Raw genomic sequence first — 26,689 nt, forward strand, 5'->3', positions numbered from 1 at the left:
AAATTGTTTTCAAATGATGCTTGAAAGTCTTTAGGGGAAGTGAAAAGAACACACAGTTATTATTTGGGGCAGTGCAGAGAAGTAGTATATATGGAATTTCTTATAAAAGAAAATCTTGATTTAATGCACTATCCTGATTTAACATGAACTAAATTGTAGATGAATTGCAAAACAAAAATACTTGCTATGTATCAGTTGAATTATAATCAAAGATACTTTCAAGAAATTAATAATTTTGAAGATTAATGGCTCTCTCTTTGATTTTTAGAATATGCTTGAGTTGCTGGAAGAAATGCCAAATGGAGTTCCACCTGAAAAAGTAAAAAGCTATATCTATCAACTAATCAAAGCTATCCACTGGTGCCATAAGAATGATATTGTCCATAGAGGTGAGTAAACAGTAGAAAATATTTTTAAAAATCAAATAAAAATATTGAGTATCTTAGGAATATTTCTATTTGAATACATGAATACATTTTGAAAGAATAGGTCATGAGAAATCATTTTTTCTTCAAATCTCTTTTGTACCATACAAAGATGGATCATAGATTTATGCGGATATTGTGATAAGATCTCTGTGTTTGTTTAATCAGATCCATTCTGAACTGTACAAATACCACGTGACATAAAGAAATTCAACAGATTTATATTTTGAGGCTTAATTTCAGGCAAGATTGGGGGTAGGGATGGCAAAGAGATGGAAATCATCTCTTTTTGTCAGGTAGACCAGGTAATATGAACCAACTCAGAATCAGGTTTTATAGAAGTGCCTAAATTTTTTTTTTTATTGGTGCATTGTAGTCATACATCTTAATGGGGAAAAAAGACTTGTGGAGACATACATGCATAAGCCCTTACCTGATCCCCACCTCATTCCCTCCCCATCCTTCCTTCCCATGCTTGGCTTAGTGATTGACTTTGATATGTTTGTTTAAGTATATCATGTGCTTTAGAGAATAGTCCCTCAGTCACTAACAGTATGGCACTCACTTTTTATTCTCTTTTAGACCAGTAGTCTCCAGTATTTATCTTTACCTCCTGTTTTTCCCTATTCATTGGTGAAAAGTGCCCATTGTCTACGTTACAGGCATGGTCAACCTTGCATGAAGGCCATTACTATACTTCTATAAACTGACTTAATTTGTCCTTTACTGCTACAAAGTCAGTGGCTTATAGCAATATAAAGGAAATTACTCAGCATCATCTTTGACTCTAGCATTTACCTTCTGATAATCTCTCTGGCACTGCAGAGTTTTACAGGTGTGGAACAATGCAACAGTAAAGCTAAAAGATGTTTATTCAGATAATGTTACAATATCTACTTCTTGTCCTTGAATTATCATATAAATAAATGCTACATTTAATTCACCTATACAAATGCACAATGATATCACTTTAAAAATAGTCTCACTTTGAAGGATAGCTTAAAAGTCATATGTAGAATGCCAATTCCTATTAGTTCTCGAGTTTATAGTTCTCTTACAATTAACTCTCATAACAGTTACCTTACCAAAGTTCAAGTGGCATGAACAGATCTCCAAGTGAACTGGCCATTTAATGTCTAATGCAATGCTTCTAAATAACAGGCCCTATTGTTTTTGTTTGGGTATATAAATAAGAAATTGAATTATCTGCATTTCCATCATGAAATTCTGATTTGGTTAAGTGTATAGTGAATCAGTGGTTATGAATTAATGGTAGACGTCATGATTTTGAAATCTACAGATTTTCCTATCTTTGCCCTTTCTTCACTTCTACATCTATCATATGATTCAGATGATGAGTACTGTACACAGAAATTGTGCCTCCCAAAGGGAGAATTCAACTGCATTTTCTTCAAATTTCTACTTGATTCCTATGATATCTTTATAACATCTATGGGAAAATTAGAAATCTTCATTTGAGGCTGGGTGTGGTGTTGCATGCCTGTACTTCCAATACTTGGGATGCCGAGAAGAGGATTACACGTTCAAGACCAATGTGAGCAACTTAGTGAGACCCTGTTTCAAAAAAAAAAAACATAAAATAGGACTGGGGTTCTATCTCAGAGGTAGAATGACCCTGGGTTCAATCCCAAGTAGAGAGAGAGAGAGAGAGAGAGAGAGAGAGAGAGAGAGAGAGGGAGGGAGGGAGGGAGGGAGGGAGGGAGGGAGAGAGAGGAGAGGAGAGGAGAGGAGAGGAGAGGAGAGGAGAGGAGAGGAGAGGAGAGGAGAGGAGAGGAGATGGAAGAGGAGCGAGAGGAGAGAGGACAGAAGAGAGAAATCTTAATTTGACTCATCCAGTACAGCTTCATCATTAGACCTTGATAACTGTGAACCACACCAGAAAGGTTAAAACATGTATAAACATAGAACTTATTTTGGAAACTTTTCTTGTATTTTTCTTCAATAAATACAATGAATACAATGCTAGCTATCTGATCTCCTGTGATATCAAGTAGATGTAAACATTTTATATTCTTTCCCCAACAATTTGTATTATTAATATTTTATAATGTAAAATTAGCTCCTTGAAATGTGTTGCCCTAGATTTTCTGATTCTTAAATTCCTTTCAGAGATCCATTGAATTCCTTTAAGAGTTAAAGTGGGCTGGCTTTCACTCAGAGGTAGAATGCTTGCCCAGCATGCTTGAAGCCCTTGGGTTTGATCCCCAGCACCACTGGGGGGAAAAAAGTTAAAAGGAACTACTTTTTACAATCGTGGCCTGCATGCTTCTTAAAAAATTAATTGAAACTTTTATGTAACCGCATAAAATGTGTTACATTGCTTTTGACTGCCATGGTTTTCTATTCAAATTAATCTAGATGTATCTAATTAGATGCTGTCACAGTGATCTAGCAGTGACAATCAGCAGAACATGGAACATTTTTATTAATTGTTTTTTATTAATCTGAATACTCTAGATATAAAGCCAGAAAATCTCTTAATCAGCCACAATGATGTTTTGAAACTATGCGACTTTGGTAAGTTAAAATGAAATTAATCCTTGTACTTACAGAATTAATTTAATATAACATATAAGTGGCTTTTAAAGGCATATATTTTTATGTTTTGGCTTAAATTAGAGGAACATTCTGTTGAGTCATATGTTCACAAATTGATTGCTAGAAAATTATTTTTGCTTTATAGAGCATTGTCTACTGTTTTTAACATTTCATCATGCAGTATTTAATGATAATCAATTTAAAGCAAATACATGCATCTTCATATCCTAATAAGTTCAGCACATAATGTCTCCAGAAATAAAAACTATCTTAGAACTATCACTGTGGACTCCTGACTTGAGTAGGATAAAATATTTTAAATGGTGTTAAAAAATTGTTCTAGGTTTAGTTGTAACAACTAAAATTATGCCTGTATATATGTTTATTACATACATGAAATGGTCTTATACCTGTAAAGTCAAGTCATTTTTAGAACAATTCCATTTATTCTTATCGAATGTCTAGTTAATGAAACTGGTAATTGATGTGTAGTATTATAGTTCTTGAATATATAGGGATATTTTTAGGTATACTTTCTCCTAGTAAAATAAAATTTCATATTGTCTCCCATATAGCTTACTCTATACTAAGTGATGTTAACATTTAAAATATTTTTTAAAATTTTAAAATCATAAACTAGGATTCTGCCCCCAGTACCACAAAAAAATTAAATATTAATTGACTTGCCTGAGGAAAAAGATTTAATTTTCTTTGTAATTTATCATAAGAAATATTATAAAAAAGAATCTCACTGTATCCTAATTTTTAAAGAAGTGCTTATAAAAATAAGGAGGAAAGATTGAATACTATATCTGAAAGACTTTGATCTTAGTATTTCCTTAGTGGTATGACTTTCAGGAACAATATCTCCATCTGACATCTTGTCCATAATTGTGATTACCACCAACAATAGACTTTTTGCACCTTTTATATTATTCTATGGGCCACTTATCCATCTAAACTCCAGGGTTACTGAAATTATATAAAGCAAATTATAAGTATAAAAGAAAGCACGGGGCTAGGGTTATAAAGCTCCAGGAGTACTTGCCTAGCATGTATGAAGCCCTAGATTGAATCCCCAGTATTGCCAAGAGAAAAAAAAAAGCTCTGAAGAATGGTTAATAAGAGGAAAAGAGAACTCCTAGTTTAACATTATTTCTTAAAGAAAAGACTGTTTTAAGTGGTCAGGAAGTTCCTCATGGCTGCACCACATGTGGCAGTCTGTATCCTGTGCATCCCCAACAAGGACTTCCTAATCGCTTCCCCTCCTAGAGTGGGCAGCTCCATTTTCTGGCTTGAAGAAACCCATTCATAAATCAAAGTATTTCTTCCAAGTATATATTACAAAAAGTGTTGATTAACTGAAGGTGGGTTTCTGTTTTCTGCTGTGCTTGTTCTTAATTTTGATTGTTTCATTTTGAGAAATGCTATTTTCTACTTTTCAAAACTGACATATACTTCAATTTTTATCCCTGATTTTAATATTTTTTTCTTTTTATGTAACTATTGATGATGAACCTATATCACATTTGGTGAATTAGTTGTGTATTTAATGTATCCTGCTACAAGTTGGAGAAAAAAGTAGTGCTCAAGTCTGTAAGATAATTAAGAAACCCCTAACATGCTTCTTGCTAATTAGGAGATAATAGTAATTTTGGCCACTTTGCCTCCATCACTCCAGACTGTTAGTTGTTTATAGAATGGTTGTAACCGCTCAGGAAGAATACATATATAAATACTATGTAAATTCCACATAGTAGAATTAACAAGCATCTCTATCTAACATGCTGGTTTAGCTTTGACTACTGGCTGCGGTAAGGACTTCATTTTCTTCCTGTGATTTGAGTTTTTAGGGGACTGATCTAAAAGTATGCTCTGAATACTTTGAAAAGCATGGGGTAACTTTAAAAATGAGAATTTCTTTAGCATAGAGGAGATACAGATTTTGTAGTAAATACATTGACATATGAACAGTACTTTTTAAAATAATGCTATTATGAATAAGCAACCTACTGAATATCAATTATTACATTCTTTTTGAGGTTCTTTTGAAGTATTGCTAGCATTGAAATATTTTGCCAACACAAAGTTGTTGTTCTTTTAGGTTTTGCTCGGAATCTATCAGAGGGCAATAATGCTAATTACACAGAATATGTGGCCACCAGGTGGTATCGGTCCCCAGAACTGTTGCTTGGGTGAGTTACCTTCCTAAAATACAATGACCTGTTTGCACCTGTTGATCATTGGCTTTGGGATCACATATGGAAAATAATAACTAAATATTTCAGTTATATATTCAGTCTAACAAACCACCTAAAAGCTTAAGAATATGGACCAAGCATGACTGGGTTTGCTCAGAATTCTGGGAGTCAGTAGTACGAGTTCAGCTTGATGGTCTGTGTGCTGGTCTCTTTTGGAGTTGCTCATGTAGCTACAGTTGGCTCTCAGATCAATCTGGGGTATGATTGGTATAGGGGACCTCAGTTGGACAGACCATCTTAAGTCAATGGTGACTCAACTTTCAATAGGCCAATCTAAATTTCTAAGTGTGATAATGGGAGAATTTGTATAACAAGAAGGTAAGGCCATTGGCTGAAGCATATTCCATAACCAGCACTTGATTCAAAGTAAGGAGAAATAAATCCGACTTCTTGATGGGAGAAGTAACAGTCACATCATAAAGTGGCATGCATATAGAAATCATGAATTGATTGCAGCCATGTTTGGTAATAATCTTCCACATAAGAATGTGAATGTCCAGAGTTTGATGTTCTGGCTTATCTCTTCATTCAACAGATACTTGGAGTAACTCTTATATCCAGCCACTTTGTTAGACACATGGGGTAAATATTGAACCAGTTGCCATGTTTTTCTGAACACCATAAATCCTGTTTAATTATAAATGATTATTCAAACTAGCACTATGTTGATATTTTTCAGCAATACTTCTAACATCCATCTACTTTGTGCTCACACTTCCGTTAGTAGTTTTAAAAGGCCTTCTGATAAGGTTCTTAACTTAGGAGCCCAAGAAGTAGTCTGTAATCCTGATCTCCATTACATAGTTTGAATAATTGTCTGTCCTAGTTGTAGTATATTTATTTCCCTCTTTGAGACCACCCAAGAATGGAAAAAGACATGCTATACAAATACAATTAGAAATAGAAATAATGATGACAAACAAATTTAGATTTTATCTCTTTAGTGAACCATATATGTATCTGGAGCATATGAGAAATTGAAGTGTGTGTGTGTGTGTGTGTTACTAGAGATTGAAACTAGAAGGCGTTCTACCTCTAAGCCACACCTCTAGGCCTTTTTCTTTTTATTTTGAAATAGAGTCTCACACTAGGTTGCTGAAGCTGTCCTTGAACTGTGATCATCCTGTCTCAGCCTCCCATGTATTGGGATTACAGGCATGTGCCATCATACCCAGCTGAGAATTTTCATTCTTAAAAGATACTTTTTAGAGCCAGCTGTGGTAGTGCATGCTAGTAATCCCAGTACTTGGGAGGCTGAGACAGAAGGATCTCAGGTTCAGGGCAACCTCAGCTACTTAGTAAGGCCCTCTGCAACTTAGTGAAACCCTGTTTCAAAATAAAGAATAAAAAAAGAGGGCTAGAGTTGTAACTTGGAGGTAGAATGCTCCTGGGTTCTATCCCCAGTACTGCAAAAAAAAAAAAAGATACTTTTTACTTAATAGCAATATAAATCTCTGGAATTCTAAAGAGCATGATGACTACATGTTTAAGTTACTGAGAGTTTTATGAATGTTAACTATTCATTTACCAGTATCTTCCAACCATCTAGTGGTAATTCTTGATTCTTGATTCACTGCTGACCTAGAGTCTATAAGAATCATTGGCATCAGTTTGTGAAAGTTTACTATTTATTTTTGTTGTTGTTGCTGGGGATTGAACTCAGGACCATTATAACTTTGAACTACACCCCCAGCCCAATTTTTTTTTTGAAACAATGTCTCACTAAGTTGAGAAGGGCCTCACTACTAAGTAGCTGAGGCTGGCCAAGAACCCAGATCCTCCTGTCTCAGCCTCCCAAGTACTGGGATTACAAGCATGCTACACCATACCCACCTGAAAGTTTTTACTATTTTTTAAATCAAAAGTGTGCTTTATATTGAGAAATAAATAATGGTTAGTCGCCTTATTATCCTTTTATTGGTTGTGGACAGAGTTTTAGATTTCTGCACTAATTTTTAATCTTGGATATCAGATTTTTAATTCTTTCTGTCTATATTTCTTCTCCTGTGTCCCTTTTTGGACTCACTGACATGTATAGTTTATTTTAGGGGTGTGGCAAGGATTAAAATTTGAATTTACTGAACACTGTTTGCCAGTGAAAAAATGAGTATGAAGTTGATCATTCTTGGAAAACTTAGGTTTTATTTAGAGATGTGTGGTAGCTATCCAAAGTGAATGAGGAAAGGGCAACTAATTTAAGCTAAATTTGATATTGGTAATTGACTGTCAAGTACTAGTTAATGACCCATGATATTTCTGTAAAAATTCCATTTTGAAATCAGTGAATATTTGGTTTCACATTAAGAACTTTCATTTTTATACATTCTCAGGGCTTTGTCTTTGACATTCAAAATAATTCCAGCTGCATAAATTATTCAAATCAGATGACAGAAGAAAAATAGCTTGTCAAGGATATGTGGAGATTTTCTGTAGGTTTCTCCATCTAGTACCATAGAATAACATGTTTCCCTTCAAGAAACATGTTTCTCCTTCAAACATATATGAAAGAAAGAGGAGTATCCTTCCTTCCCTAGCAAGCTACCAAAAGATTTTAATGAGGTCTTCTTAATGGTTCCTAGGTTTTTGTGGGACCAAAATTCAATAAATGAAATATTGCCTTATCATTGCTGTGATTTATTATCTTAGAAACTTATTCTGTATAATGTTAACACTGCTTTGGCTTAAAGGTATTATGTTACTATTATATCATGTGACATCCTAGAATTTCATTCCATATTCTTTCAGGGTTTTTTTTGGCTTTTCCTTATTAAAGCTTGTTTATATTTTAGTTTGAAACTAAAATATACATAGTTTCTTATTTATTCTGCCATAAATAATTGACTTAAGGCTGTAGATAGTAGAGTACAAGTATAAAACTGGGGGATAACTAAATATTCATATATGGCCTCTGTTTTTAACAGCAACTCTCCTCCTAAATCTTTTTGGTAAACATATATCCAAGATGAGAGCCATAAACTCCTAAGAAAACTAAAAAATTGCTTTGAGGAAAATGGGTTTCAAAAAGCTCCCAATATAGCTGGGTGTAGTGGCACATGCCTGTAATCCCAGGATTTGGAAGGCCAAGACAGGAAGATAATGGGGTTGCAGCCATCCTCGGCAACTTAGTAAAGCCCTCCACAACTTAGTAAGACCCTGTTTCAAAATAAAAAATAAAAAAGGGCTGAATTTATAGCTCAATGCTAAAATACCCCTGTGTTCAACCAATCCCTAGTGCCACAGGGAAAAGCTCCAGATAGAGTATAATTATACTCAAGTCAATACAGTAGAACTTAGTATAATCTTACGTATTACAAAACATGAAACTAAGTGATCAAAGGTTAAACAATATTCAGTATTTGCTTAAGAAGACACACAAGTTCATAGTACATTTTAATAGACGAACTCAAAAGGTAGAAAAAATAACTTTTTGACATTTAGATAGCTAAAGTATAATTACCTAGAAAATGCATTTCTTGGGAGAATTTCATTTCCCAACTGAGATGTTAACTATCAGTCATATGCACTACATCGGGATTTATTAAGCCATTCATGTTCAAGATATATCAAGATTTCAAATTAGTGAATGCTAAATTGTCACCAAACTGATGTCTTTATTAGTGTAGGTTTACTCACTTGAGTTCTGAATTTTTACTTAGATATCCATAACTCCTTATTTTCAGTATTACTTTTTTCTAATGGCACTTTTAATGCCTTAAGTATGCAATATGTTTTGGTAGAGAGGGATATTGGGAATTGAACCCAGGAGCATTCTAACTCTGAACTATACTACCAACCCTATTTTATTTTATTTTATTTTATTTTATTTTATTTTATTTTGAAACAGGAGCTTACTAAGTTACTGAGGACCTAAGTTGCTGAGGCTGGTCTCGAACCTGTGATGCTTGTTTCCAGCCTCTCAAGTACTGGGGTACAGGCATGTACCACCCCGCATGGCTACAAATGTGCTTTGACTCATTAATCTGTTCAAAATAATTTGGAAAGTTTTAAAACATTGTATTTCTTCAGTTGCCAAGATGATATCTCCCTTTGCTTTGCAGAGCCCCTTATGGGAAGTCTGTAGACATGTGGTCAGTGGGCTGTATTCTTGGGGAACTCAGTGATGGACAGCCCTTATTTCCTGGAGAAAGTGAAATCGACCAACTCTTTACTATTCAGAAGGTGCTAGGACCTCTTCCATCTGAACAAATGAAGCTTTTCTACAGTAATCCTCGCTTCCATGGACTCCGGGTAAGAGGTTTTGCTAAAACCCCAAATGAAATCAATACTGCAATACTTAACTCATTGTTCATTGCACAGTAGAATGCTAAACTAGCCTTTGAATACTATTCTCTTTCATATTCTAATGTGTATAATCCCATCACATTTTATTTCTGTCTTCTGCAATGTTGGGGTAGGAAGTGCTCAGATTTTGAAAGTAAGAGCTGCTCATGTTTTTTAACTTATACATTCAAAAATTTTAACTTTTTTTACACATGTATATTATTATATTCTAAACCTTGATTATCATAGACTGTCTTTATCCAATATATTAAGCTTTCCACCCCAAAATATATGAAGGTCTGCTGCTTACTTGAGCAAATGTGTTTATAGTGATTTGAGGAAAGCCATGAATACTTGCCTTATGCAGATTTAAAGGTTCTTATTCTAGAAGATATTCCCTGTCCATTGACAATGAAACATCAAATATTTTAAAACCAGTGTATTGTCTTATACATCCTTCCCTAGACTTGCTAACTTTGTACAAAACTTGATTTTCTGAGAATAGACTAAGAAGCATCTTAGAAAGTATGAACTTTTTCCCCAAAAGGAACATCTAACTTTCAGAGGCAACTCCTTGGGGTGACTAGTGAGTTACAGGCTGCCTCTCTCATCTTCTACCCCAAAGGTGACTTTTTAAGTTTTCAAATACTCTATGGGGCCAACATGTCAATTGGTGGTCATTGCAGGAAGTATAAAATGATCTAACCATCACTTCCTTCCTTTGTCTTAACTGTGTTATTCTCAATCTATGTCACCTTGCAATTTGGAAGCACTCTCTTTTTTTGATTCTCAGGGTCTCAGTTAATTTCCCTGTGGAGAACACAATTACTCACACACCAGTGGTCAACACAACCCCAGCTTCCTGGTAGACTCAGTGGATGTGAAACACATGAATGAACTGAGGCACACAGTTCCTCTTTTATCTCTTTCTGCTTTCTTTCCCTCTTCCAAAAGTATCTAAATTTCCTTGGGCATATTTTTCTCTTTTTACTTTTGCTTTTGTAAGTCAAACTCAACGAAGTTATGGCCACTAATTTGGGTACGAATAGCACATGTCATTGAACAGGTTAGTTTATCAATTGTTGAACATTTGTCATACTAGCTGCTGGAAATGTGACAATAAATTGGACTTGCCTACTGGGCGTGGTGGCATACATCTATAATCCCAGTACTAGGGAGGCCGAGACTGGAGGATCACATGTTGGAGGACAGCCTCAGCAACCTAGCAAGACCCTGTTTCAAAATAAAAAATAAAATCAGGCTGGGATTGTAGCTCAGAGGTAGAATTCTCATGGGTTCCATTCCCAGTATCACACAAAAGGGGAACAGGGTTGTGCTCAATCCAGCAGAAAAGAAAAGCCATTAAATTTACAAAGTTAGTCATAATACTAATTTTTTCCTTTCACTAAGAATCCATGTTTCTTGACATAGCCTGAGACCTTGCCTAATCCAAGTCCTCTGGCTCCTTGACCTTGATTTTTTTTTTATCTATTGCCATTCCTCACTCTCTGCAAATTCTCATCACACTTGCCTGTTTTTAGGCTTCTGAAAACATACCAAGGTTTGCCAGCTTCATGTATTTGAGACCTGTGACTTCTTCTCCCAGGAAAATTCTTCCCTTATCTGGCCCCTTTTTTCTTCCCATAAATATGCACTCAAAGAAGGCCTTCTCTGTCTTCCCACCTACTATACCCCCAGTCTCTCTCCCCATAGTACCTTTATATATCATAGCACTTTTCACAGTATGGAATTATTTCACATGTTTGCTTACTCATTAAGTATTAACTTCTAGTTCTCCTCCACTAGCATATAAGTTCCCCAAGTACAGAAATAATCAGTGCTATCACTGGACTGGAGTATCTGACACAGAAACTAGCTCATCTGGGAGATCTTCACTAAAGAGCTGATGGATCTTATCCGTAGCATCTCAGCACTGAAGCTCAGTTTTATTTCCTTTCTCTCCATCTCTAATGCTCCTTTCACCATTACCCTGAACTATAGACAGTACTTCCTAAACTGATCTCTTGAACTTTCTCTCTTTGCTTAAGTCTCAATCCATACATTTCATTCTATATCCCTTCTGTTTAAAAACTTCTACAGGGCTGCTGATGAACTTTAAGATTCTTAGGGTCGAATTCAGAACTCATTTTCCTTGGCTCTCAGGCCTCATCTCCACCTTCTCCCTGACCCTGTTCTTGGACTGCCTTATCTACTACTCCCACCATACCATTCTCTTGAAATGTGGCTTCTGTTATACCGCATTTCCACTTCTCTAGTGCTCCCAACATTCACGTAGACTCAGATCAAATCTCCTTCCTCCATGATGTCCTGGAGCATTCCAGGCTGAACAAGTAGTCCCTCTCCTAAGATTCGTGTAGTACTCTGTCACATCTTCTATTTGTACTACTTATTGCTTAGAGAATAAAAGAGATTTAAGTAGCTGTTTGGAAGTATGTATCCTCATTGTAGTAATGATGTTCTTATATAATATAATGGTGCACAGAAATGAACTGTTCTGTGCACCATTATATTTGCAGCATACCTAGGTTGAAGAGTGTTGAGTGAATGAATAGTTCACCTCAGGATTTGAAAAACAACTGCTGGAACATTAAGCTCAAGTCCAATAGCTGGCCTGTTCTTGGCCTGGCTTACGAGGCTATATTCTGGGTTCTTGAAGAGATACAAACAAATCTGACATGATACCTGGCCTTAATGACTTACACACTAACTGAACAATTAAGACTTTCATGGTGAAATAATTAGAAAGCTGTACAATTATTTAAAAAACGTATAATGTACCTGCACGCAGTAGTACATACCTGTAATGCCAATACTTGGGAGGCTGAAACAAGAAGATTGTAAGTGCAAGACCAGCCTCCACAATTAGGGAGGCCCTCGGCAACTTAGTGAGACTTTGTTTCAAAATACAAAAGAGCTGGGGTGTAGCTTAAAGGTAGAATGCACCTCAATTCAACCCCCAGTACTGGGGAAAAAAAGAAAAGCACAGCATATAATAAAGTACTTCATTTTCCACTTCATCATCCTGCTTTCTAATTGCTGTTTAACTCAGAAAGGCCACGCAGAGGGTATATTTTCCTCATTCGTCAGTGCTCCTATTTGTTCACTGATCTCCTCATAAACAATATTCTATAAAATACTAGACAGCATTTGAGAGGGCTGTTTATAAATATCCTTCACGGAAATTGCTGCTTCCATGACACACTGATTTTTATGAACCTTAAAACGTTTACATTTTAGTTTAAAAGTGTTTGTGGTATCTTAACATAATTAGTTCAGTCTCTTTAGAAGTTTAACAACATCTTTTGAGGGAAAATTTTTTTTCTTTATGAGAATGTCTGTGACATACAGCTAAGCGCGTAGGTCCTGTGGAGTGCCTTTGCCGTGAGTCCATCAATAACTAAAATCCAGTGTTATGTGCTTTTGGATCCACTCTTGTATAGAGTGGAAAATCCACAAGATATTGCTCTAGCTATATACATTATTTGGAAAAAATAACAATTGATGTCCTATAGCATAGGGCGCGAGCTCTGGTGTTAAAACCACAAGATTTAAAGCCTGACTCCATATTTACTACTTGAATGACTTCAAGAAGTTATTTCACTATCCTGTGCCTCAATTTCTTCATGTATAAAATGATAATAGCAAAAGTATCAACTGGTATGAAGGTGAAATGTTATATATAAGATGCCCAGACAAGTGACTGTCATATAGCCAGGGCTTAGTAAAGAGTTACTCCATCATATTATGTTGGCCAGGTGACTAAGAAAAGAAACAAACTACTGACTGGGATATAGTGTAAACTTCTGTCCTTAAGTTTTGGCTGTTCATTGAACTATCTCATATGAGAAAGGTAGATTTCATTCAAAAGCAAATAAATTATTTCTTGTTATGAGTTTGTTTGATCATTTTATTAGAATATTTTCTAATGCCTTTTGACTTTCAGAATTAATTTTCTTATCAATGAAATGTCATTTCCAAAAAAGAAAAGAAGAGGGGATCTGGTAGCATAAGATAGACTTCAGAAGCAGCAATGTATTAATTAGAATGTACCTGTATAGGGTCTTTTATCATGGTGTGGCAGATGTCTCTCTCTTTGGGCTGATATTTAATGCTCTAACAAGATCAAAAGGAGCTTTTGCACCTCCCTTAGGAGAGGTGCCTCAGTTTAGAAAGAGTGTGGGCTTGGATCACAGGCCTGGGTACAAATACTAGTTCTATTGCTTGTGAATTATGTAACTTTCCTTGAACCAGTTATTTGAACTTTCTGATCATCCTTTTCCTCATGTCTAAAGTAAGAATAATAATCCCTAAAATGCCTTGCATAGAATTATTTCCCTCAGGAATCAATTTTAAGTTTTTGCCTATGTGTCTGGGTTAAGTTCATGTTTTTCCTTCTTCCTCTGTCTAGAAAGTGCTGCCCCACTTTTCTCTGTCTTCACATTTTTCTATCTTTTTTTTTCTTTGCAGAACTAGGGATGGAACCCAGGGGCATTCTCAATGAGGCACACCCCCAGCCCTATTTTTTTTATTCTTTATTTTGAAACAGAGTCTCACCAAGTTGAAGAGGGCCTCACAAAGTAGCTGAGGCTGGCCACGAACCTGCAGTCTTCCTGTCTTAGCCTCCCCAGTACTGGGATTACAATTATGTGCCACCATGCCTGGCCACATTTTTCTATGTTTCAAAAACTATTTCAAATGTCACCCACAGGTTCTTTCTTCTAAAGCCACAAAATAGCTTGGTCTCATTTTTCTCTGAGCTTTGATTAGAACATATGGCTGTACTGATTGTTTTCCCAAAAGACAATTGATGCCTCAAGTGCAAGGTTAAGGTATTACCCATATTTTGTGTTTCCTGCTCTACTGAGCACAGTGTGGAGATGTCATAATTATTCCCTAAATATTCTATGTAAAGTTTACTATATAATTAGACCTTCTATTCACTAGTTTAACATAGTAGAGATTTCTGTAGTTTGAAATATTCTTATGTTGGTATACAAGAGATATGTATTAGAAGAAAACTAGTTCCCCCATTTGGAGGGATCTCATGACATTGAGCTCTTCCAGACATATTACCTGGTGCTTCAGCATCTACTCAGACATTGCCAAATGTTAGTTGGCAGAGGAGAGGATAGGACATCTACATAAACTTGACCCCTCCTCCTCATTTTATTAAAAGTTAATTTGTTAGACCATGCCTGTAATCCCAGTATTCGGGAGGCTGAAACAGGAGGATCGCAGGTTCAAGGCCAGCCTCAGCAACCTAGGAAGACCCTGTTTCAAAACAAAAAAAATAAATAAAAAGAGCTGGAGGTGTAGCTAGGAGGTTGAATGCTCCTGGTTTCAGTCCCCAGTGACAAAAAAAAATCCATTTGTTAATCTAGACACCTATGTTTCAACTTAGAAAAAGGAAGAATTTGAAAACTAGCCATTAAAAAGTATATTAAAAGCAGTAACAGAATGCGTACCTGAATTTACTGCTTCTATTTCTGTGGCCTTTCAGTTATGGCATCTTGCTGCCTTTTTCTTCTTATTAACTATTTTCAGGAGTAAATAATATATTCTTGAGAAAAAGCCATAACCTCTTATGTGGTATAATTATATCCCTTCTCTTAGTCTCCCAATTATTATCAGTAATTAAGAATTATATATATAAGCAAATTCTGTATAAGCTATTTTAGAACTGAATTGTATAAGCAGACAATACTTTATAAACTTTATAAATACAGTTTGAGATGTTTCTATTTTGGTCTATTTTACATGCCTCAGTGTTGTTTGCCTAGATTGAAGTATCATATTTTACCTGTGATTTTCACTGTTATTTAACATCCATTTCTATTAATTCATACCAAAATACATGGATAACAAAAGTAATACATGGATAGGAATTTGACTCAGGTTTACACTAAGGTAACAACTTCTGCTTGGTGGCTCCCTTCTGCACTACTCAGAAGCACATGTACACACCTCTGTCCCCACATGCTGATGTTGCCCTTGTGTTGTCCTTACAGTTTCCGGCTGTTAACCATCCGCAGTCATTGGAGAGAAGATACCTTGGAATTTTAAATAGTGTTTTACTTGACCTAATGAAGGTAGGAGAAGTTGATGTTATTATCTGTATGAAAAAAATGTCCTTTGCTTTATTGATTCTCTTGTGAACATAGCTTGCTTTTATGAATTCAATGTTTTGTTTGTAGATGTAGAATTCTGAATAATGGGGGACTATGTCATGTTAAAAGGCATGTAATTTACTTAAAATTGCAGCAGAATCTGGTATTGTTATAGTTCATTTAGACAGGATGAGATTCCTAATTTACTTTCCTAAAATGGGCAGAATAGTAAGAATGTGTTAACACTCAAGAGCTGATCAGGAATAGGTTTAAAAACAAATGTTAACATGAATGGTGAAGGAAAAGAGATTCTAGGATTTTCTTACATGATACTGAAGGCTTCTCATAGTCTATACAATGATTGAATCAATGGACCTAATGCTTCTTCTCTTCTTCTGACTTGACCTCTTCTGTCCAAGACAAATGGTTCTTGCTGGCTCTTCTTTAGACCTGTCAGGGTCCCTCTTACAATTAATGTGGTATGAGTATTCCTCCTTGTCCTAGCCCACCCTTTTCAGAAAAATCCTGCCCTGGACTACTAAAAACACCCTCAATTATTTTGGAGGATATACTAGAGACTGAATCCAGGGACATTCTACCTCCAAGCTATACCCCCAGCCATATTTTATTTTTTGAAACAGAGTCCTACTAAGTGCTGAGGCTGGCCTTAAACCTTCAATCTTTCTGTTTCAGTCTCAAGTGCTGGGATTATAGGCACACACCACCATACCCAGCCACCCTCAAATTTTTTATTCAAGGTTTTCTTCCCCAGTAGACAGATAGTCAGCCCCTTAAGGGAGAACTATTTTTCATATTTCCCCAAATTTAGTTTCAGCCAACAAACTCATAAGCAAGCATTAGTTGTGTGATAGTAGAGCTTCAAAAAACACCCATTAGTGGATCTGTTTGATTTTTGTGCCATCAAAATCAGTGGAGGCTTCACTGTGCACAGAGCCTTTAAAAGACATACTTAGCACAGTTGGAAATTACCGAACTGTATTCTTAGATCTTTGCTGTGCATTAAATTATGTTAATCTGTGTTCCATGGAACACAGTGTAAATAGGTATGGAGGTGGAGTGGGGGTGGCATTTGGGAAAGGCCACATACCATATAACCTTTTGAAGAGATTCACAATATTCCCAAATCTCTAAATGCTTTTAGAAATCTCATAGTAAAGAAGCATTTCTATCTCACTCCACATTTCTAAAAATTAAATACTGAATACTGTTTTTCATAAAACTTTAAGTACTAATGTTCTGAACACAGATTGGAAAATGCTCTTAAAAATAAGAACCCGTTTAGCTGGACATGGTGGTGTATGCCTGTAATTCCAGTTCTTGGGAGGCAGAGACAGGAGGATCACAAGTTCAAGGACAGCCTCAGCAAGTGGTAAGACTCGTTATCAACCTAGCGAGATCCTGTTTCCAAATATGAAATAAAAATGGGCTGGATATGTGCCTTGAAGGTAGAATGTCTCTGTGTTCAATCCTCAGTACCACCAAACAAAGAAAAAATAAAAGAACCACCTGCAAAGCTCTTTCAGTTCAGTTATGCATAAATTATCACTAAAATCTATTGGACTTTGTCAATACTTTTCATGCAATCAATATTATTGATTAGAACTTCAGTTATTTGGTAAATTTTAAAATGTAGATAGAAAAAATAGGGAAAATGGTAAATATGATTTCATGTCCTCTGCCTTTTGTCTTTTTATCAAAAATTATTGAATTTTTAAAAATCATTACCAAATGTAATTATCAGTCACCAATATAGCACCTAAATAAAAGCAAGTACTGATTAAAAGGCAGCACAGACAAAAGTAGAACTATATCCTGAATTTTTATGGACCTCTACCAGTTTGAAAGTTGAATATTCTAATTCCTACTTTTAAACGTGTTTACTGTCAAATTTATTTAACAGTAAGAAAATGATTTTATTGAACTATACATTCAGAATGTGCTCAAATTGTTAACTGTTTGCTAGTGAGAACAAGACCATTTTATATACCCCATAGTTTTTGTTCAATAATAAGGTAAAAAGAAAGAATTTGGATTATTTCAGAATTAGCATCTGAATCAATTTGAATATAAATCTACTTGCCTGTAATCAGGGGCTTGGGTTTCAATAAACAGAATCTTTCAACCAAAAGTGAATATTTCTGTACACAGTGGGATTAGAATTCAAATTTTCTGTGGTGCTAAGTTGAAGGTCGTTGTCTGAAATTGAAGTCTGTCTTATTAAGAGCAAATTTGTTCTTGCTGTTCAACAGTGGGTCACAAAGAGATTAACTCTGGGCAAAACCAATGAAAGTGAGCTACAGATGGATTTGTAAGTGCTAGAATTTCACAGTTTGTGAGTGAAACAACCCTCAGGTTGGATTTGTGAGTGATGGAAATTCACTCAAAGAGCAAATTTCAGTGTGCTCTATTGTTTTGTCAGGATATGTAGGTTATATTCTTTAGATATTTTCCAGGTTTGTAAATAAAACTAATATTAAGAATTTACCTTTTAAAATCTTGTCCAGTTACTAAGATATCTGATATTGAAAGAAAAAATGTTAATTGCAAAGAATCTAATATATGCCACATAAAACAAAGGAATAGTGCCTTAATGGACAAAGAACTCTTACAAATAAATAAGGATAGTGCAGAAATACAAAATAAATATATATATATGCATATGTAACCACTAAACTTATAAAAGCATTGAACCTTACTAGTAGTCAAAGATGTGAGCTACAACAGTTGCAAGATCCCGTCTTTTAAATATCTAATTTAGCCGGGCGTGGTGGCGCACGCTTGTAATCCCCGCGCTTGGGAGGCTGAGACAGGAGGATTGCACAGGTTGGAAGCCAGCCTCAGCTACTTAGTGAGGCTCTCGGCAACTTAGTGAGACCCTATTTCCAAATAAAATAGAAAATAGGTCCGGGAGCCGGGCATGGTGGTGCAGGCTTGTAATCCCCACACTTGGGAGCCAGAGATAGGAGGATCACACAGCTTCGAAGCCAGCCTTGCTGGCTTTTAAGAGACCCTGTTTCCGAAAAAAAAAAAAAAAAAATATATATATATATATATATATATATATATATATATATATATATATATATATCGGAGTGTAGCCCGGAAGTAGAAGGTTTCCAGGAACCCCAGTAGTACCACAAAATAAATAAATAAATAAATAAGTCTGGGGAGTATAGCTCAGAGGTAGAAAGCTCTGGGTTCCACCCCCCAGTACCCCCCCCACTAGATAGATAGATAGATAGATAGATAGAGCCAGGAGTGGTGATGAACCTCTATAATCCCAGTTCCTGTCAAGGCTGAGACAGAGGATTACAGGTTTGAGACTAGTGTCAGCAATTTAGTAAGACTCTCAGCAACTTAGTGGGACCCTGTTTCAAAATAAAAAGAGCTAGGGGTGTATCTCAGAAGTAGAATCCCCATAGGTTCAAGTCCTACTATACAAACATACATATAAAATTTATAAGTAGTAACAAAATAAGAATCCTTGTTGCGATGAGGGTGCCAAAAAACTGGTACTCGTTCAATTGTTGAGAGGAGTATAATATGAGACAACTATCCTATACAGAAAATAATCCTTAAAAGTTTGCATACTTAGCAGTTCCGTCTTTAGGAGTTTAGCCTATGAAAAATTTTAGGTGTTTGCCTCAGCATTAATTAGTGAAAAGCAAATAAGATCTAAATGGACTTCAGATAGGACTCAATGGTAGAGTGCTTATCTGCACTAGGCCCTGAGTTCAATTCTCAGCACTGCAAAAAATAAAAATGTAAGATTATTTGTTGCCTCATTGTTTATAATAACAAAATAAGAAAAACAACCTGAAAATTTGTCATTTGGGAATTGCTAAAAAACAACCACCAGGTTGAAGTGCTCTACCAGTGTGGAATGAACTGTTAAGATTGTATGTCAAGTTCCGGTATGCTGGCACATGCTTCTAATCCCAGGAAAGCTAAGACAGGAAGATCCCAAGTTTAAAGACAACCTCAGGGATTTAGCGAAACCCTATCTCAAAATAAAAAATAAAAAGGGCTGGGGATCTAGCTCAATGGTAGAGTGGCCCTGGGTTCAATCCCTAGTACCACACACAAAAATTATTACATGTCAAGTGGGAAGAATTTAAATGCAGACAGTTGTATGTATGCTACTACTTGAATAAAATAAAAAGAACAAATAGAGATATGTAAAACATATAGTTGCAGAAGGTTGGGCAAGAAATTGCTGAGCTTCAGAAAGGGGAACTTGGAATAGAACAGAGATAAACAATGTGAATATACACCCATCAAAAAAGATTTTTAAATGTTTAAATTATTGTAAAATATAAGTAAAAATTTTGTGTATAACATGACCTAGATGTTTTAAAAGAGATAGGTTGGTAGATAATTCAACTAAGGGCTGGAAGGATATCTACCAAGAAAGAGGACAATGGTGAAATTATGGGTCACTTAGATATTTTTCCCCAAACTGTGTTTGCTAGATATTCTGCATTGATCATGTACTTCTTTTCTATGAAGAACAAATAAGTTTGAATTAGAATTTAATTTTGATTTTGTAATGTCCAATCTTAAACTTTATTTCCTAAGAATTTACTGAAGTTGGACCCAGCTGACAGATACTTGACAGAGCAATGTTTGAATCACCCTACATTTCAAACCCAGAGACTTTTGGATCGTTCCCCTTCAAGGTCAGCAAAAAGGAAACCTTATCACGTGGAAAGCAGCACATTGTCTAATAGGTAAATATTCCCTTTTAAGGAAATACAGATGCAAGTGTTGGTCTTATAAGTAGGTGGAGGAGGTGGCTGCTAAAATTATGCAATTAGAAAAAAAGAAGGAAAGCCCTCTTTATTCAAAAATATCTTCCTTATGCTTATTACATGATTCAGAACTATAATTAAAGAGTTGTGTGGGTCTTAAAGACTTTCTTATCTTTAACAAGTATATTATGGAAACCTATGTATTCTCTGAGAAAGGTAGCATTGAGGTAGCACCTCAGGAGATTTCTAGCCTCAAGAACTATAAGATTCTGTATAAATGGAACCCAGGAGTGATACCTGGAGGAAGAAGGATGGGGGAGGGGACTCCTGGAAGGAGAAGAGGATGTCAAACATGTGGGAGGAACTGTACCTGGGACAGTCTTTTCAAAGGAACCAAGTAGGTTGGCTCCTTAGAAGGGTCATGTGTTTTATTGTTCCTGTCTTTTAATTGTTGAATAGAGAAAGTAATTTTTCATAATTAAGTGTATGGAAATATTAAAGTTAGCAATTAAAATGGTGCTTTTTAAATACAATTTTTTGCTTACTCTTTAATTTTTTTTCCTGAAAACACACACACACACACACACACACACACACACACACACCTGAGGTTGAATCAGTCAAGTTGTCTTTTCAGACCCCAACATTCTATGGTTGTTGGCCGCATCTGCAGGAGGACAGTTTTCTAGGCAAGATTTCCCTGTCTGTCTTCATCTCTTAAATTGGTCTTGGCAGCTGGGATTATTAGATTACAGGAGATATAAATAATTTTCTTTCATCTGCTGTTAGAAGATAAATGTCTAGCCTATGCAAAGTCCTGGATTTGATTCTCAACACACAAAAAATTCACAAAATTAAAAGAGAGAAATAGAAAATAATAATGCTTAAAATGAAGCTTTTAAAATTCACTCCTCCCTCTAGTCATCCCTCCACAAAGACCATTTTAAAAAATACATTGGAATTTTGAAAGCTCAGGATCTGATACTTTGAGGTCTGGGAGGACATCCATTAACTGGTGATAATCATTTGCTCTGCTTATCTACAGTAATGTGATTGTATTTCAGAGATATTTACTGTTCTGTAAAATGACTGGTTTCAGTTATTGTTTCCCATTACATCTTACATTTCATAGACCATTCTTCGCTAGTTTATTTGTTTTAAAATTATATTAAAAATGTGCTGGTGGCACACACTTTTAACCCCAGTATTTGGGAGGCTGAGACAGGAGGATCGCAGTTCGCGGACAGCCTCAGCTACTTAGGCCCTTTGCAACTCAGTGAGACCCTGTTTCAAAATAAAGAATAAAAACTCAGGCTAGGGTGTCACTCGGAGGTCAAATGCCCGTGAATTTGGTATCTAGTATTGCCACAGTACTGCAAAAATATGTGTAGCTTAGAGGTAGAGCACCTCTGGGTTTGGTACCTAGTACTGCCTCCCACCCACACACAAATAAACAAGTAAATAGTAAAATAGAAAAAAAAAGATTTGAAAGACTTCATTCTCAGGTGTTAACACTATTGAATGCATTTTTAAAGTCCTAAATGGTTTCTGTGTGAATACTCTTACCTTATGTTACATGCATATGAGGCCTTTCTTGTGGCATTTGCCTAAGCTCCTTACTTAGCAAGAAGCCATTCCTGTTAGGGACAATAATTCTAGCTTGGATCTCATCAGAAACTAAGGCTTCTACGGACCTCCCAGGACAATTTTGGAAGTGCTCACAATACTATATCCATTGGTTGCCACTTCATATTCCATCACCCTGTCCCTGGAACCACATACTCCAATTTTTTCCTATATAGGAGGCAGTAGACTCAGGCAGTACTCAGCTTCTTCAGGCTCTCCTGAGGTTCCTGTCACTTCAGACATAGTGTGATGGTACTTTAGCCACCCTATACTCCTCTCTCACCAGTTCTGCTTCACCAGGCTTCTTCTAAAAATGTTGCTTGGTGCCTTTTATGTTTACTTTTAAACTTATTTTAAGCAAATATAGTATCTATCTGTCCATCTGCCAACCATTTAAGAGTGTTTTGCATACAAAACCTTCTTAAGTTATTGGCTGTTAAACAGAGATTCTTTATAGTTTTGTATCAAAGAGATCTATGGGATTTTTGAAACTGTTCTTTGTTGTTATACTTTGGCAGAGCTCCAATTTGCAGATAATATGGTGCCCTTTCTACATAGGAATTATGATATATACAAAGCTCAATGACTTCCAATTAATCTAGAGGCAGAAATGTTCAAAATAGCAGTTTAAGTTGTTTGTGCATTTCTGGAAAACCTAAAGCTTTGACAAATGTTCCTGCCTTCACTTTATAGCCTCCTTTTTCATGTTAGAAATTGTCTTACATTGCTGTGAATTATGTATAAGATCCCTGTAGGTTTGTGCTCAACATTGATAGCAGTGTTCTAACAGTTCCAGAAGCTGACAGACGCTCTAGCAGCTGTTTTCACTGTCCCATTCTGGTCCTCATTTAAGCTTGAGACATTTCTCAATATCAGCATGTGTTGTCTCTCTACCACTACAATCTCTAGGTCTGAAGAAGAAGCTAGAAACATGAAGTTTTGAGAGCTCAGGGACAGCAGGAGCTGGGTGTGAGGAGCCACCTGTGGAAGTGATTGTTTGGAGGGACACGGCTAGGATCTGAGTTAGGGTGCCAATGCCAGGAAGCAGCAAGGAACACCTCCCCTGAACTCTTTGTCCTCTTGCCTTGTGATGACTTTCCCTGCTGGGCTGGTAGGGAGCCTCAGAAACACAATCCACAGCATTGGAGTCCTGAGGCCCAGGATCAGGCAGAAATGTGGAAAGTGGATTGGGAATTGGGCGAGTAGAAAATAACCAACACACTTATCAGATCAATTTGGGGATGAGACAGTACTATCATTGGGTTTTCAGAAAGTCGCTAATATATTTTAGTTAGCAAGGTGAAAATTGACCAGCAGTTCTAAAGGTTTAAGATATGCAGCCATTAGGATACAAGGATTGTCCTTTATTGACCTGGGGATGGATTTTGTTTATATCTTTAACAGAATGTGAAACTTTTCTTTCCTTGTCATTTCTTTCTAATTCTGAGGTTTGCCAGTTGGTTAGCTCAAATTTAAGTGGCCTTGATTAGTGTTATGATTCTTTGACCTAACCAAGAGAGATTAGTGTGTGTGTGTGTTTAGAAGATGAGGCCTTCTATGTTGTCATGGGCTTGCTTAATAGCAGATGATTTTTTGATGCTCTCAGATTTCCGACAGATTGCCATCTAAAAGGTATAATGGAAAAAGAGCCCTTATATGTGTTGCCTGAGCATGTAGATTCTTATAGGGAAACTTAGAAGGAATAGTTTCTCAGGTTACTATTCCGCATTGAAAAAAATAATCCAGGGATTTATTTTTGCAATTAGTGTGTGATGGGAACAACACTTTGCCAATTTGAACCATTTTTAGCAGTAGCTATAGCTACAACAACATTTTCTAAGTGCATAATAAAAAGGGAATTGTGTAAATCATTATTAATTTTGAAACATTCTAACCTGTTCCAAGCCATGATCATGATCTGGTCCTTTTTATTAGTTTCAGTAGAATAAACTGACTTCAGTGGTGTCAGTTTCAGCCTTCAGATACAGGACAAGGATTTCCTCTGGACTTATAGTTTGTATTTTAAACTAAATAGAAAATGAAGCCTTGAGCCTTAAAGAGGGCCTCAGTATAGAATAATGAAGTGTGAAATGAAGGAAAGACTAAATTGTGTCTTTTACAATCAATTAACAGTTTCAGATCCCTATTATCCAGTAGAGGAGCCCTGTTTAGTATCCACAGAGGTGACTGAACTGTTAGTGACATAATCCTGTTTAGTGTACAAGGAAGTATCTGAAAAGCCCAAGTAATTGCCTCTTCTCCAGCACATAAACATTGATCATCATGTTTTCAACCTTACTGGACTGTTTACATTTCTTTCTAGAGTGTCCTTTTCTTTTAATGAGTACATTGCTAGAATTCTCCTTCTTCAACTATGTAGGCTAATGACAAAAGAAACATTGATATCTGTGTTTATGTGCTGTGAGTTATGCCTCTCTGAGGCAGACTACAAGTTTTACCAACAAACATAAAGTTCAAGGAATGCAGTAACCTTCAAGTCAAATTGTTGTCTTCTGACATTCAAGCAGATAAAAGAATTGTAAAGTATCAGTGTATAGCTAAGCTCTCTTCTGCTTAGCAGATATCCTATAACAAACACTTATAGAAATACCAACATAGCAAAAGCATGTTTACCAGATTATCACTCAGAAACTGTTGGCAGCAAGTTAGCCAAGCATATAAGGATGCCAGAATAACTTTATCAGGATTGGTGCTTCGTTGCAGAATGATTTAGTCTGAGGAGCGTCGTATTGATAGGTTACTTGTTATCAGTAGACACATGTTTGAGGAAGTCAATTTTTTTCATACTTTTATTGGTGTATTTTAATTATACATCACAGTAGGCTATAGATTGACAGCAGTACACAGGCACACAACACTTGGTGTGTTTACCTCTGAATCTCACACGATGAACACTTTTTTTCTTTCCTTTTTTTTTTGGTGGTACTGGGGTTCCTGGAAATCTCCGGGCTACACTCCCAGACCTATTTTTTATATTTTTATTTGGAAACAGGGTCTCTTAAGCCAACGCGCCTGGCTTCGAACCTGTGCGATCCTCCTGTCTCTGCCTCCCAAGCACAGGGATTACAAGTGTGCGCCACCACGCCCGGCTCTTTCCTTTTTTTAAAAATATGATACTTTGCATTTGCCTGCTATTGAGTGTAACTGATACACTTCTTTTGTTTTTAACACAGAAACCAAGCCAGCAAAGGTGCCGCTCTACAGTCTCACCACAGGTCCAACAGCAAGGACATTCAGAACCTAAGTGTGGGTTTGCCCCGGGCTGATGAAGGCCTTCCTGCCAATGAAAGCTTTCTGAATGGAAACCTTGCCGGAGCTACTCTCAGTCCGATGCATACCAAAACCTACCAAGCAAGCACCCAGCCTGGGTCCACCAGCAAAGATCTCACCAACAACAACATGCCACATCTTCTCAGCCCAAAAGAAGCCAAGTCCAAAACAGAGTTTGACTTCAATATTGAATCGAAGCCTTCAGAAGGTCCAGGCACAAAGTACCTCAAGTCAAGCAGCAGATCCCAGCAGAACCGCCATTCATTCATGGAAAGCTCCCAGAGCAAAGCTGGGACCCTGCAGCCCAGTGAAAAGCAGAGCCGGCACAGCTATATAGACACCATTCCCCAGTCCTCCAGGAGTCCCTCCTACAGGACCAAGGCCAAAAGCCATGGGGCACTGAGTGACTCCAAGTCTGTAAGCAACCTTTCCGAAGCCAGAGCCCAGATCCCAGATACCACTACCGGTAGGTACTTCCCATCCAGCTGCTTGGACCTGAACTCTCCCACCAGCCCAACTCCCACCAGACACAGTGACACAAGAACTTTACTCAGCCCTTCAGGGAGAAATAACCGTAACGAGGGCACTCTGGACTCACGCCGAACCACAACCAGGCATTCCAAGACCATGGAGGAGTTGAAGCTGCCGGAGCACATGGACAGCAGCCATTCCCATTCACTGTCGGCACCTCACGAATCTTTCTCCTATGGACTGGGCTACACCAGCCCCTTCTCCTCTCAGCAGCGTCCTCACAGACATTCCATGTATGTGACCCGAGACAAAGTGAGAGCCAAAGGCTTGGATGGAAGCTTGAGCATAGGGCAAGGAATGGCGGCCAGAGCCAACAGCCTACAGCTTTTATCACCCCAGGTACAGCTCAGCACCTTGACTCTAACTGGTGGCCCATCATGGGAAGGTGGCACGTTTACAGGATCAGTCTGTGATTTTGCTTCCTGCAAGAGGCTGTACTTTCCTTGGGAGAGTGAATAGAAGGAAGTGATACTTGAATAATTATTTAGCCAGGTGCGGTAGCACACACCTCTAATCCTATTACTTGGGAGATGAGGCAGGAAGACTGCAGGTTCAAGGACAGCCTCAGCTACTAAGCCAGACCCTCAGCAACCTAGCGAGACTGTTTAAAAATAAAATAGGTTTGGGGATTTAGCTTGGAGACGGAATACCCCTGGGTACAATTGCAAGTACTCCAAAATAATAATTATTATTTATAGCTAGACATAGTGGTACATGTTTCTTTTTTTTTTTTTTTTGGTGGTACTGGGGTTCCTGGAACCCCTTCTACCTTCGGGCTACACTCCCAGACCTATTTTTATATTTTTATTTGGAAA

General features: G+C 36.8%; 1 protein-coding gene across 2 annotated transcripts in view; it reads left to right on the top strand.

Annotated features, from left to right (window-relative positions):
- Positions 1-26,689, top strand: part of CDKL5 (cyclin dependent kinase like 5) — a gene marked incomplete at both ends in the record, with an annotated part of 117,997 nt that overhangs the window by 65,395 nt on the left and 25,913 nt on the right. For both annotated transcript variants that reach the window (XM_080719552.1, XM_080719553.1), the window contains 7 exons: positions 269-389; positions 2,904-2,963; positions 5,089-5,179; positions 9,304-9,493; positions 15,556-15,636; positions 20,254-20,405; positions 25,247-26,213. In XM_080719552.1, coding sequence (XP_080575678.1) covers positions 269-389; positions 2,904-2,963; positions 5,089-5,179; positions 9,304-9,493; positions 15,556-15,636; positions 20,254-20,405; positions 25,247-26,213 — 1,662 coding nt within the window. The remainder of the gene's footprint in view (positions 1-268; positions 390-2,903; positions 2,964-5,088; positions 5,180-9,303; positions 9,494-15,555; positions 15,637-20,253; positions 20,406-25,246; positions 26,214-26,689) is intronic.

The sequence above is a fragment of the Muscardinus avellanarius genome (assembly GCF_963383645.1).
Source record: "Muscardinus avellanarius genome assembly, chromosome: X".
NCBI lineage: Eukaryota > Metazoa > Chordata > Mammalia > Rodentia > Gliridae > Muscardinus > Muscardinus avellanarius.